Source organism: Barbus barbus (assembly GCF_936440315.1).
Source record: "Barbus barbus genome assembly, chromosome: 18".
NCBI classification, from domain to species: domain Eukaryota; kingdom Metazoa; phylum Chordata; class Actinopteri; order Cypriniformes; family Cyprinidae; genus Barbus; species Barbus barbus.
Window position 1 is genome coordinate 28,024,983 of NC_136746.1, and position 15,144 is coordinate 28,040,126.

Sequence of the window (15,144 nt, forward strand, 5' to 3'; positions counted from 1 at the left end):
TATAAAAAAACTTACTTCTCACTGTTCTCAGGTCAAATATTTATATGCGATTAAAATGCGATTAATTTCGATTAATTAATTACAAAGCCTCTAATTAATTAGATTAATTTTTTTAATCGAGTCCCGGCCCTAATTATTATGTTTTGTTTGTTTCTAGTTTGTTACTATTTTAGTGCTTAAAATTATAAATTATTTCAGTTCTAAAACACTTCTAAGTCTAATATATATTAATTTCTCGAAATGACTTTTTTCTTTAAGATTTTTGGAACCATTATTTCCATGCATTTTATTTTATTATAATATATTATTTTATTATTTTATTTTATGAAGGCCCTTTTATTTTTAACAATAAAATAATTAGCAAGCAATTAAGAAGAAATGGCCTTCTTATATAAAATTATGTAAGGTCATTTTTTGTTATTAAAGTAGTCCTTTTTGGTCCATATTTTGCATGCTGCTCAAGAGATGATTTATCTGGAATGAAATTATGTAATCATAGCCGTAGCCAGCTATGAGGTCCGGACCTCGGTAAATTTGTTCTCTGAATGACTAATTTGCCGTTCAAAACTCCTCATATGAGTGTCTGCATGTATAATTCAGTTAAACAGTTTGCTTAAATGTGTAGCGTCCGTGGTATGAAAGTGAACGAGGCTTGAGAGAGTTGCGAATGATTTGCGTGTTGCCAGATACAACTATTATTTAGACTTGTCTTTTCTACTTAATTTGACACTTAACAAATATAATAAAGAGAGAATTCGCAGTTTAGGGTTTAGCGATGTCTTTATCTTATTAACAAAAGATTTGAACTAATTTCGGTTTTCATAACAATATCTAGAAACACTATTGCTGGCACTGAAACTGACAGTAATAAAAAAAAAAAAACGGACAGGTTATTGTTGACAGGATACCACATATGGTAAGGCAAAAATCATCATGATATTATCTGACAGAAACATTATCAATGCTATCAAAAACAGTCGCATTTAACACTAGTACACAAATCTAGAACAAGTAGGTTACAGAATTAAATCAAAGAAGTCTATGCTGTTTCATTCTCTATTGTAGCTAGATTTTCACAAAATCATGCTAAAAACATTCATAAGAGTGCTAGATAAAGTTATCATCTATATGGCAGCGGTTATTAATGAAAACTATAACAGTAATATGAATAGTTGCATGAATAATAAACAACGGACAAAATTATTCATTCCATAGTATTAACAAATTTTGATGCAATAAATGTGGTATAATAGATAAAAGCATCTTTCACAAACATCTACATGTCTGTCTCTTTGAAAGTGTTTAGTGTATATAATGGGTTGTATTTACAGGGGTTATTAAAGCACAATTCTTAACCCCGCCCCAGACCTCACTCATTTTCAAACCCTGTAATTTTAATTTTTATTGTTCCATCAAATTTGTTCCATATTTTCCAGTTCCATCAGAAGCTCCCCAAAACTTGACTGTTCACCTGAACAATTCCATGTTGATGATCCGATGGGAAGCTCTGCCCCCTGATAAGTTGAATGGAATCTTGCAAGGATATGATGTCACTATTAAACACGGAACACATACAAGCAAGGTTAGTAATTGGTTTGCCAAGTGTGTTTTGTGTACTAACAAAACTGACTTTCATCGATCACTGAGAAACAAAATCATCTTTCTTTTTCTCTCTTTGCACCATGTCTGTTTTTATTTAGAAATCAGCTGAAAAATCCTTAGAATCTCAATGTCGTCACAGCTTGTATGTAGCGTTTACAAGAAATGTCATTAAATTTGTTAAATATTTTAAGATACTTAAAAGAATCTCTTTGATATCAACATGAATTAAAAAGGACCTATTATGCCCCTTTTTACAAGATGTAAAATAAGTCTCTGATGTCCCCAGAGCGTATATGTGACGTTTTAGCTCAGAATAATTTTTTTATAGCTTGTTAAAATTGCCACTTTTAGAGTATGAGCCCAAATGCGCTGATTTTGAGCATGTTGCTTTAATGCAAATGAGTTGTTGCTCCCGGAGAAGAGGGCGGAGCTTCAAGAGCTCCAGCTCCGCATTAGCAGTGCTAGCCTTTGCAAATAAACATTCCCCTTTTAGTACAAGCCTGTTATATTTACAGAAAACATACTCTGTTTTAAAGTCAGTCATCTGATTATACTGTGCATAATAAATTCGCGTTTATGAATTACACAGACGGGGAGAACGGCGGGATAAAAACAGCTCCTTTGTCTGGAGCTGACATTCACGCACGAAGCGTTGGTATTGAGTCATAAACTACGGAAGCGTATTGCATTCACTTGAGGAAAAAAAAATCTACTCTGTTTTTCTGAATTAACGACTTAATTATCTCAGAATTACGAGATAATTTTTCATTAAAAAAAGTTTTTGCTCTGTTTTTCTGAATTAATGACTTAATTATCTCAGAATTACGAGATCATTTTTCATTAAAAAAAGTTTTTGCTCTGTTTTTCTGAATTAACGACTTAATTATCTCAGAATTACGAGATAATTTTTCATTAAAAAAAGTTTTTGCTCTGTTTTTCTGAATTAATGACTTAATTATCTCAGAATTACGAGATAATTTTTCATTAAAAAAAGTTTTTGCTCTGTTTTTCTGAATTAATGACTTAATTATCTCAGAATTACGAGATCATTTTTCATTAAAAAAGTTTTTGCTCTGTTTTTCTGAATTAATGACTTAATTATCTCAGAATTACGAGATCATTTTTCATTAAAAAAAGTTTTTGCTCTGTTTTTCTGAATTAACGACTTAATTATCTCAGAATTACGAGATAATTTTTCATTAAAAAAAGTTTTTGCTCTGTTTTTCTGAATTAATGACTTAATTATCTCAGAATTACGAGATCATTTTTCATTAAAAAAAGTTTTTGCTCTGTTTTTCTGAATTAATGACTTAATTATCTCAGAATTACGAGATCATTTTTCATTAAAAAAAGTTTTTGCTCTGTTTTTCTGAATTAACGACTTAATAATCTCAGAATTGCGAGATAATTAAGTCATTAATTCAGAAAAACAGAGCAAAAACTTTTTTGTTCATTAAAAATTATCTCGTAATTCTGAGATAATTAACTCGTTAATTCAGATAAACGGAGTAGATTTTTTTTCCTCAAGTGAATGCAATACGCTTCCGTAATAAACATATAGGGGAGGTTACCAATTTTTTTTTCTGGGATATTTTCTTCGAAAATGAAATGTAACCACAGTGTCCTCGGCTCAGATGAGGGGAGATTATGGCGACTCCTAAACACTACCAGCGGCGTAACTTTGGTTTGAAAAGTGGTGGGGACACCGCACAACTCGTTTTGCTATTTGTTTATTTAACCGAATTTACTTGGGGACTGAGTTCAGAGTTGGAAATGCACTTAATTTTCACTTTGATGTACACATGCATCACATTCACAAATATGTCTATAAACATCCGAATAAGCAAAACGTAACATTCACAATGTGAATGTTACGTTTTGCTTATCACAACACATCCAGGGTAGCTAATATCAATCAAAATACGCAAGATAAATATGGTGAACTTGCCATTTCATGGTCAGCTCAGCTGCAGCGTATTCATTAATTGCACAATTGTGTACGTGTGTGTGTGTGTATTACGATTCATTCTACTTTGAATTACTTGCATATTTTCTAATCAACATTACGTCAAGAGTCAAGACAAGCCCACAAAATTTTCCTCATCCAATCAAATAATTTAACCAATCCTGAACTACGCAAAACCTTGTGTAAAACATGAGTGAGAGTTTATTTGTGTTTAAAATGGTTAAACTACCTTTATTAATTAAATAATTAAATAAATGAAATTGTTTTAACGAATCTTTTTTTTATGACGTTTTTATAAAAGCTCTATTTTTCCTCCCCCACCCCACATGTAAAGGCTAGTTAACGGTAAATATTGCTACCTATAGCATAAATGTTAAAACATCAACAAAATGTCCAAAAGAAAGTGTGGAAGTGATATAAGAAGCTTTTTAGCGAAGCAGCCACGCACAGTAAGTTACTTTGCTTAACACGAAAACATATTATATTTAACTTACGTGAACTGTCTGTCGCTAATCATGTTTTCTGGCGGCCACTGGAGCGCGCTGTGATTTAATTTAATGAAAATCCCAGTCATAACATAGAATTGTCCTGTTGCCTAAAAGTGCTTTTACTATTATTCAGCCTTCAATGATGGACAAATGCCAATATATTGCTTATGATTGCAAATGCAAACATTTAGATCCCAAAATGAATTATTTACTTAACTTAATTTTTCCTATAACACTTAATCATGACTTGTAATAATAACCGTGACTTGTGACTTTTTAACGATGCCTCAAGTGAACTTCCCTCGCTGCGTGGTTGAAGAAGAACCGTGGTCCACCTTCTAGTCATCACTTGATCACTTGATGACTACAGTGAGTGATGATTTGACTTGTGGACCAGAGATATTGTCCAATTAATCTTCTCAAAAATCTCAAATAAAATATTTCAACCTTGAAACAGTATCCAAACAATACGAACATCGTAAAAAGAAAGGTACAGGATCTGTAGACTAATTATAGGGAAAGGAAACTACATGTCCCATGACGCATATCGCGTATCTCGCGATAGTTTCACAACGAGACTTAATATTCATCTTTGAGGACGTTGAAAAGCGTCTGACCGGCGGAAAAATGTGTTAAATGAATGAATTAGATTATGAAGAGTGACGATTTGTAGATGGTGCTTTTCCTTTAATATATACCTTACGCAATCTATTTTTCAGTTACTTTTTAAAAGTGGTGGGGACAATATCGAGCCTGGTAAAAAGTGGTGGGGACATGTCCCACCCGTCCCACCCATAAATTACGCCTATGAACACTACACTTGTAAAGCCTCTTTGGTTCTAACATTGCATATATCTCCAGTAATGGCGGACCACAGCTTCTCACTCAGGGCTGGGTTTATGCTAATAGAGCAGAGAGCGTCACAAAAGGGCGGAACTTTTTCCCCTCGGTGACGTGAACCGAGGCAGAATCTGAAACAGCTCTTTTGGAGAGACTGCTCATGATTTATTGGATTTATAAAAAAATGAGTAGGTGGATTTTTAACATTATAGGCTGGTTGATTTCACACACTGCGGCCACACTTTTATAAGGTGTTCAAACGCCTTATAAAGGTGATTTTTGCATAACAGGTCCCCTTTAAAGGAAAAGAGAGTATGATTCAGATTTTTTTGTTCCTAAAAGTAAACTAAACCTAAAACTAAAACTTAATTTTAAAAACAAATTAAATAAAACTCAACAAAATAACTCAAACAGAAAATATACAAATAAAATTAATTTAAAATATAAAGCAAAAATACCAGTGAAACTAAAATAACACTGGATGCAACGGAAGTAAACATCTTCGCATCTGTTCTGTTTGATGGAAAATAATTAAAAAATCTAGTGGCTCTCAAAATAAGAGCAAAATCACCTAAACGGATTTATAGTATCTAGATATCCTGTATGTAACCATTTATTTTTATTGCACAGTTTATCAACTTCTCCCAGGTTGCTGAAAGCAGTGTTTTGCTCAGTATTGCTCAACAGACTTGGTTCTTCTTTGGATCTGAGATCATAACAAGTCACTTTCACCAGCTGCGAGGAAATTAGCAATGAAACAGCTGCTCTTGTTTCTAAGATGAAAGTGACAGTCTGAGATCATTAATTTTTACAGTTTCCTCGGGCATGCCAGCCAGCTTGAGTTCAGCTGCAAATGTCTTCATTTTGATGTTATGCTTTTATCTTTGCTGATCAGTTTGCAATGTTTTGTTAATGCAATAATTCATCTAAAAATGAAAATTTGCTTAAAAAGTACTCACCCCTGATGGACTGGAGTGGTGTGGATTATTGTGATGTTTTTATCAGCTGTTTGGACTCTCGTTCTGACGGCACCCATTCACTGCTGAACAAGTGATGCAATGCTACATTTCTCCAAATATGATGAAGAAACTACATTTGGATGGCCTTAGGATGATGTATGTTTTCAGCAAATGCTCATTTTTGGGTGAACTATTTGTGTAAAGGAGAATTATGTCATTTCTCCACCACAAGTGCAATTGGAAAAATAATGACTATATATATTTTTTTAGCCCAGATTGGGTTGTTTGGGCAACTATAATAGAAAGTTTTCAAGGTCAGGTGTGTAACATATAAAAAAAAAAGAAGCTGCAGTTGTTTATTACACAGAACATGTGCTTCTACTCACCTCTCAATGCCCTGTGTGGCCAGTGACTGATCATGTGGGAGTGGTTTAGTTACAGCATGGCATTTTAGACAATGTGTACTTCCTGTTTCTGTCCTGGTAGCAGGAAACCGACAGTGTGTGGAGAAGTCCTTTGTTATTGTCCGTCTGGCATGATTCACCACTGAATGACCTGACGCATCAATGTCTGCGATTAACAATCTGCCGTGACGGACCTGTGTGATCTCACTCTGTGAACACAACAGTAACTGGAAATGAGTGTCATGCATTCACACTCACAGCTGCTCTCAGAACGACACCTGTTGCTTTCCCTTTAACAAAATGACCAATTAGTTCAAGTAACATCTGCTCACGGCATAGTGAATGATTTTGACCTACATTTATGTTTGGGTTTTTGGCAAACACTTTGTCACAGAAACTTGCAAGAATGTACACATAAAAGTCTGCTAGTTTTATACTCGTACATTTTTCAAGAGCAGTGTTTCTTTAGTATTATTTTTATACTATTATAGTTTTGTTAATACTTTGAATTAGCTTTAATTAGTATTTTTTTTTTCTTTGCGCTTTTGTCCATTTTATTTTATTATTCTTTCTCTTTATTAATATTATTCTATTTAATATTACTTTTTAGGTTCTTTTTTAATTTCAGTTTTAGTATTAGTTTTATTTGTTTCCAGTTAGAAATTTTAGTGCTTCAATTTCTAATTTTCATTTAGTTTTAGTAATTATTAAATAATTATAATAATTATATTATTCTTTTTGCACCTTTACTGTAATTAATAAAAATGTGCTATTTTTAGTTAACAATAATAATGATAACACTGGTGCAGGGTCATTTTTCACCCCAAAATAAAAATTAATTATATTTTTTATTTTGTTTAGTTTTGTTTTGCACATGGCAGTTCTAATCCACTTCCTGCAATAGTTAATTTATGCTGATTTAAATAAAGTTGTTTAGTTTCATTTTGATTGTTTAGTTTAATTGTTTTGGTTTAGTTTTTCCATCTAAGAATTATATTATATTTTTTAGAACCTTTATTTTAATTAACAAAAATATTTATAATCGCTATTTTAACAATAATAATGATAACTCTGGTACAGGGTCATTTTTTTACCCCAAAATAAAAATACATTTTTGTTTTGTTTTGTTTTTCACATGGCAATTCTAATCCAGTTCCTGGGATAGTTCAGTTATGCTGATTTAAATAATAATAATAATAATAATGTATTTTGGTTTAGACCCTAAACCCTTGAAGAAGTCCAAATAAATATGTATTTATTAAGTGCACTGCAGATCCTTCGATGGTTGAGACAGTAATGCACTGCAGGAGATGATCAGGTTTATTTCAGTAAATGAGTGAGTTTTAGTCAATCGGTTTCTTGGCGAGTTTGAAAGGAATGTTGTTTTAGGCTGGGTTTAAATATAACTGCTGAGTTTGCTTTTCTCACAGTAATCCTGGATTCCCTCAACAAATGGAGGGCAAGGATTGAAAAACTTAAGGACCTGTAAAAAGCAGGAAGCCATTATGTGAGCTAGACGACCAGAAGGGGCTTATCGCAGTGGCTGGGCCAGGATTGAGTTTTTCTTTTTGGTTTGTTTCTCTTTCTAGCATTTATTTAACCTTAATCTGTTGTGTTGCTTCTCATGCATGGCCAACAGAAATGTGCATGAATTAAATAAGATAATCTATAAAAAGTTCATCCTGAGACACCTGGAGGACATTCAGGTGATGATTGACTAGGAAAACAAATGTAATTGTAAATCTCTGAGCAGAGGCAGAGCAGATATTTACATGCAGAAATGAGTCGCACACACCCTTAAACCTCACCGTGCGTACTTCTCAGGGCCCCTAGAACAACTCACTTCTTGTTTTTGTGTTTTTTTATTTTGTGGATGTAAAAACAGCATGTGAAGACTCGCTGACTCGTGTAAGTGTCAGCATGTCAGAGAGATTTTGGGAACAGGAGTGACAACAGCAGCTTCACGCAACCAGCAGCATGGATGTGTCACATGCATCTCTGTGTGTGTGTGTTAAACTTCATGCATCCTGCAAGCACATGGCTCACCAACAACAGCTTCTCTTTTTCTTTCTCTTTTTCCATCCAGCCTTTAAGTTTTGTTTTTACATTGTTTTTGGTGTGATTTCACACAAAAAGATTTTCTTTCCTGTAATAATACTAAACTATTTCCTTAATATGACATTTTTTTTGTGTAATATTGAAAAACTTGGATAGAAAAGAGGAAGAATGACTTGAGTGGCCTATAGAATTTGAAAATGCTGCTGTGATGTTTAACTCATGATGCTATGTAACTAGTTTAACCCCGTAAAGCCTGACATGAAATAATAGTCGAAATAAAATAGTTAACATTTAAACAAAATATAGCAGAAATGAAACAAATGTTTCATTTTTTGGAGTGTCATATTTGGTACATCAAGCTTTTATGGCTCATATAATATGATCTAGTGAGAATATGGATCTTGAGAAGGAAAAAGCACAATTTTATTCAAAGGCCCAGACTGAGTATGCAGTTCGGTGCAGTTTCTTATAGCTTGCAATGTAAATCTATGAGATCTGTGTAACAGTATAGCACATACTTACATAAAATGAATATGAATACCAGTTGTCAATCTATATCTCCCAATAATACTTAGTAAAAATATATTTAAATGCTCAGTTGATCAAAACATATAATACAATGCAGTACAATGATGATTGAGAGATGAACAAATAAACATTCCTCAAAAGCCTGATGATCATATTTGATACTCGCATTTCTGCATGATTTAAAAAAGAAAATATATATATATATATATATATATGGAAATATGTGACCCTGGACCACAAAACCAGTCATAAGTGTCAATTTTTCGAAATTGACATTTCTCTATCATCTGAAAGCTGAATAAATAATCTTTCCATTGATGTATGGTTTGTTATGATAGGACAATATTTGGCTGAGATACAACTATTTGAAAATCTGGAATCTGAGGGTGCAAAAAAATCTAAATATTGAGAAAATCACCTTTAAAGTTGTCCAGATGAAATTCTTAGCAATGCATATTACTAATCAAAAATTAAGTTTTGATATATTTACGGTAGGAAATTCACTAAATATCTTCATGGAACATGATTTACTTAATATCCTAATGTTTTTTGGCATAAAATAATAATTGATAATTTTGACCCATACAATGTGTTTTTGGCTATTGTTATAAATATACCCCAGCGACTTAAGACTGGTTTTGTGTCCAGGGTCACATGTATGGATAAAGTAAACTTGAGTTGCTTCAGTCTGAATACCAAACTAGTATAAACCAGCTTGAACCAGCATGGAGATTCACACCAGTCTGTGCTAGACTTTTGACCATACAATGATTAAAAATATTCTCGTTTTGCTCTGCAGGTTATATATATATGTAAAGTCTGTGTGAAAATGTGTGTTTTAGATTCACAGCATCACCACAGAGGCCGCGGTGACCCTGCAGGTGTTCAACACCACGTACAGTGTGGAGGTGGTGGCCTGCACTCAGAGCGGCTGTGGGACCAAACGATCTCGCTACTGGCTCTTTGTACCAGACGCTGGTGAGTAGATGCAAGAACCTTCCCCTGGGTTTAAGTATTAGAATGATGTAACAAAATATTGCGAAGCAGTGAAACTATATATATTAGTGCTGTCAATCGATTAAAAAAAAGGAACTAATTAATCACACTTTTTTTTTTATTAATCGCAATTAAAAAAAACAAAGTTTTTAAATATACTTTTATATTGCAATAATTTCACATTTGAAATAAAGTTATCAAACACTAAATTCTAAACTAAATACACATGAATCCTTAAAACTATAAAAGTTATTGATTTCCTCTTTTTTTTTTTTTTTTTTTTTTTTTTTTTGATGAACAGACATCACAGCAGCTGTTTATTAGGTTGTTTTTGGCTGCTATTTCTTTAAGAGATGAACGTGACGCGATCTGAGCATCGTATTTTCTCTCAACTCTACCTTTTCTGGCCCATTTCAGGTCGGACCCATTTCAATCTCTACGAAGCTGACGAGTTGAATCGAGTGTGTTAGATGAGGGAGACAGTGCTAGGATTCTCCAGGACAGTTTTGAAAACCATTTCTTAATGTAACTCATATATAACATATATGCACATTTTTATGGCAGCTTTAATCAACATTTTTGTTAACTTCGTGACTTAACTGATCACGACATTGCATGCTCGTAGTTTCTTTCACGATTTGATATGAAATGATACAGGCTATGTGCGTGCCGGCACCTTTGTGCATGTATTGAAGAGCACACGCTGCGAGCACACCTGACGCTGAAGTGAAGCTGAAGCGCGCATCTGAAACGTCTCCTGTTTGATGTGCTCGTAAAGACGTTCTGCGACTGAATAAATGCACTTCTTGTCAAGAAAATAGAGACAGAATTAGTAGTTATGAGTGGGGTGTCCAAACCTAGGCCCCACCCCTGCGTTAACGGCTTTAAATAATTTGAACACGTTAAACTGAAAAAATTAACGTGCTAATTTTGACAGCACTATATTATATATATATATATATATATATATACACACACACACACACACACACACACACACACACACACACACTAGTCAACATTTGAAGTGGATAAAAACATATGTATATGGGTAGTTGACAAATCAAAATTGTCCTATGGTGTGACAGCAAAAATGTAGAAAAAACTAACTTGAAAAATGTATCTTCATTCTTAGTTACAAATAGCATGAGTGAGGTTTATCTGTATTGTTAAAGGTTTTTATTTTATTTTTTACATTTTTCCGTCACACCAGAGGACGCATTGATACATCAACTACACACACGTATATATAGGAAAGGAAAGGACATGACGTGTGGCCAAGTATGGTGACCCATATCCGGAATTTGTGCTCTGCATTTAACCCATCCAAGTGCACACACACACAGCAGTGAGAAGTGAACACACACACACCGTGAACACACACCCTGAGCAGTTGGGGGTTCGGTGCCTTGCTCAAGGGTCTCACCTCAGTCGTGGTATTGAGGGTGGAGAGAGAGCTGGGCATTCCCTCCCCTACCTACAAAAAGAAATGACACTTTGCTACAATGTAAAGTAGTGAGTGTACAGCTTGTATAACAGTATAAATTTGCTCTCCCCTCAAAATAAGTCAACACACAGCCATTAATGTCTAAACCGGGGGTCTTCAGTGTTGTCACATGAAAAGATATAAAATAATTACAAAAATGTGAGGGGTGTACTCACTTCTGTGAGATACTGTGTGTGTGTGTGTGTGTGTATATATATATATATATATATATATATATATATATATATATATATATATATATTTTTTTATTTATTGTATGTATTTCTTAATAATTTTCTGTATAATTGACTATTGTCCAAGGTAACTGATGTCCACTGTGGATTTATTTTTTTATTTAATTAATATTTTATGTAATTTATATTATATCATTGATATTATTGTATATTAGTTTACATAATAATTTTATAGTATTATATTTTTTTTATTATTTTGACTATTGTCCCACGTAACTGATATGTGCGGTGGATTTATTTGTTTGTTTGTTTAATATATTATTTATATTTTATCAAATGTATATTTATAGATTTTTATATAATGTACATTATATTAAATATATTATAATTTTATATAATTATTTAAATTTTACTTTCATTCCATTTTTATTATGTAATTTTTATTTATTTATTTATTATTACTTATAAAATGTCCTTTAAATGCATTCATATTTTTGGCAAGTCTAGACAAGAAAAATAACAGCTTTCCTGCAATTACCATCTTAACAGTCTAGCCCATGGCACTAATGCAGTTCCTGGAGTCAGTTTTTAATACAATATATTTTTTGATACGCAAAAGCACAGCAGGAACCCTGAATTACTGCTTTACTCAGGAAGGCATCCTGTTGAACTCGTCTTGATTTGCAAATGAATTGCAGTGCATACATGCGTAGATTCTCCTAAGAAATATTTCCAGTTGATTATAAAGTTTAAAAACCTCTTTAAATATGCAGTCAATTAAATACAAATAGCCTTGAAGCAGTCAAGAGGGATTTTTGTTTGCGAAACAACCAAATGCTTACGCAGTTAAACAGCTGAAGTTAAATCACTCTTACCATATAAACCATATAAAGTTACCATATAAAAACCTGAAACTGCTGAACTGAGCTATGGGATAAAAAGCCATTAGTGAGATTCAACAGGAGTACAATACATAGAGGATAATAAAACATTGGCCAATACATTTTAGAGGTTTAGTATTATACTGACCTTAATTAAAAGCACATATGCCAACCTATTTGTTAATGCTGTTGTTTATTAATGCATGTGTATTTTGCTTTCAGAATTGCCTTTGTCTCCATCCTCGACTCCGATTCCCAGTCGTCCCGACTCCGCGTACATCATTCTTGGAGTTGTTTGCAGTTTCTGTCTCTTGATGATAGTGATACTCGTGGCCATGTGGTTGCACAACTGCTCTTATTTGCAGTAAGTTGTTTGTCATTTCTTCTTTTCTTAGTCACGTGAAATCAAAATTGTTTATTTGATTAGTTCCTGGTCTTATTGTGCATGATTCATCAAAAAATAAGTAATAAATAAATATTGTGTGTGTGTGTGTATATATATATATATGTGTATATATATATGTGTGTGGATATGTGTATATATGTGTGTGTGTGTGTGTGTGTGTGTGTATATATGTGTGTGTGTGGATATGTACTGTATGTGTGTGTGTGTGTGTGGATATATATGTGTGTGTGTGTGTGGATATGTACTGTATATGTGTGTGTGTGTGTGGATATGTACTGTATGTGTGTATATATATATATATATATATATATATATATATATGTGTGTGTGTGTGTGTGTGTGTGTGTGTGTGTGTGTGTATGTATGTGTGGATATGTATATATGTGTACGTTGTCAAAATTGGCGCGTTAATGCAGGCGATTATTTTTTTCAGTTTAATGCGTTAAAAATATTTAACGCCATTAACGCAGGGGCGGGGCTTAGGGTTGGCCACCCCTCACTTTTTCTCTTGACAAGAAGTGCATGTATTCAGTCGCAGAACGTCTTTACGAACACATCACTGGCGAGCTAACTTCACTTCAGCGGCAGGCGCGAGTCAAACGAGTGTGGAAACTGTACTGTGCTCACAGCGCGCGCTGTAGCCTGCAGGCTTAAAACTGTGCATGCATGTAATATATTTTATATGAGTCACATTTAAGAACATGTCTCTGAAATGGTTTTCACAACTGTCCTGGAGCAGCTCAGCACTGTCTCACTCATCTAACACCCGATTCAACTCGTCAGCTCATTAATAGAGACTTTAAGACCTGAAGTGGGTTAGAAAAGGTAAAAAGAGTTGAGAGAAAATATGATGCATCCGCCTCACGTTCAGCAGCGGTAGCTCTTAAAGAAATAACAGCCAAATTAACCTAATAACCAGCTGCTGTGATGTCTATTAATCAAAGGACAAAAGAAAAAAGAGGAAAAAATTACTTTTATAGTTTTATAGAATTTAGTGTTTGATAACTTCAGTTTCTGTATATTTCTGCTGAAGGGCACAGGTAAATATGACATTTATTATAATGGGTTTATGCGAAGATTGTTTTAAGTTCACTTAAATTAGAATTTAGTTTTTTAAGTCTAATAAATTCTAAAATTGATAACTCTCAATAGTCAATTAAAATCAAGTCCTGTCTTTTTTCCGTCTGTTTCTTTGGGTTGCAAATGCACTTGCATTTAATTACTTTCTTCAGTGTCTGTGTGTATTTTTTTTCTTGTTATTCAGTTTTTCTGAGGTGTTCTTAAAGGTATTTCGCAATGCAAGCACTTAATTTTATCACTCCAGATTTAAATGCTGTAATTGTTGTTAAATCTCACTGTGCTGTGTGATTTTCAGACGTCTTTTCATTCCAAGACCAAATCTGAAAAACAAGGGCTATTTTAGAGGCCGGAGTATGTTCATCTTAATGTACTTGGGGCAAGAAATTGAAGGCTTCGGGAAGAAAAGTAGGGGGAAAGTTGGTCTGTAAAAACAGCATGGCTTCTTAGTAAAACAAAATGATGGAGGACAGAGTTGGCCAAAGCAGCGCTGAGAAAGGAGTTTCAGATTACATCTGGTTGTTTGCAAGTGAGACTAACAACATCTCCTCCTTCATTCTCTGGAATCCTTTAATAACTTCTGGCTGACTGTAACCATAGTTTGCAGTGGGGGTTGTGCTGGCTTTGTGGTTAAAGATCCACTACGTTACTAACCAAATTTGAACTGTTCAAGGTCCTTTAGGCTGCATCTAAAATTGCTGCAAATGTGGCGAAAATAAATCTAATCTGCATTGAAGACAGACAGGAAAATTAGTGTTCATATGTGGACAAGCCAGGGTTAATGAAATGTCTGCTTAGCCATTATAATGACAATGTCTAGTTAAGGCAACACATTCACAAAGTTTGAAATCCTTCAGTTCAGCACAGTTCATTTCTGTTGCATTTTAAGAGTCAGTGGATTTCTAGTCATTTTTTTGTAGTCTGTAATACCTTCTCCTTTGCTGAAAAGAGCGGTTTAGACCAGCATGAAGTTTCGTGGTTTTTGCTTTGTTATTGTTGTTTTTGTGCTAATATATTTGCTTGATTTACGTCAGTCGACTAGCACTTTTTATTTTTTTTGGGGAAGCTTGCTGCATTGTACTGGTTACACTGCAAAAACTTATTTTCTCATTTAGTGTTTTTGTCTTGTTTTCCAGTAAAAAATATCTAAATATTCTTAAATCAAAGATACAAGCAAAATGACATTAGACATATGTATATAAATCAAAAAATTATCAAAAGTTTAAGTTTAAAACGGAAACATTTCTGCCAGTGGGGCA

At 33.6% G+C, this 15,144-nt stretch overlaps 1 protein-coding gene across 1 annotated transcript in view; it reads left to right on the forward strand.

The window, feature by feature from the left end:
- LOC306884066 (tyrosine-protein kinase Mer-like) overlaps positions 1–15,144 on the forward strand; it is a 41,878-nt gene that overhangs the window by 19,387 nt on the left and 7,347 nt on the right. Inside the window, exons 8-10 of the mRNA XM_079439713.1 lie at positions 1,437–1,582; positions 9,688–9,823; positions 12,625–12,766. Coding sequence (XP_079295839.1) covers positions 1,437–1,582; positions 9,688–9,823; positions 12,625–12,766 — 424 coding nt within the window. The remainder of the gene's footprint in view (positions 1–1,436; positions 1,583–9,687; positions 9,824–12,624; positions 12,767–15,144) is intronic.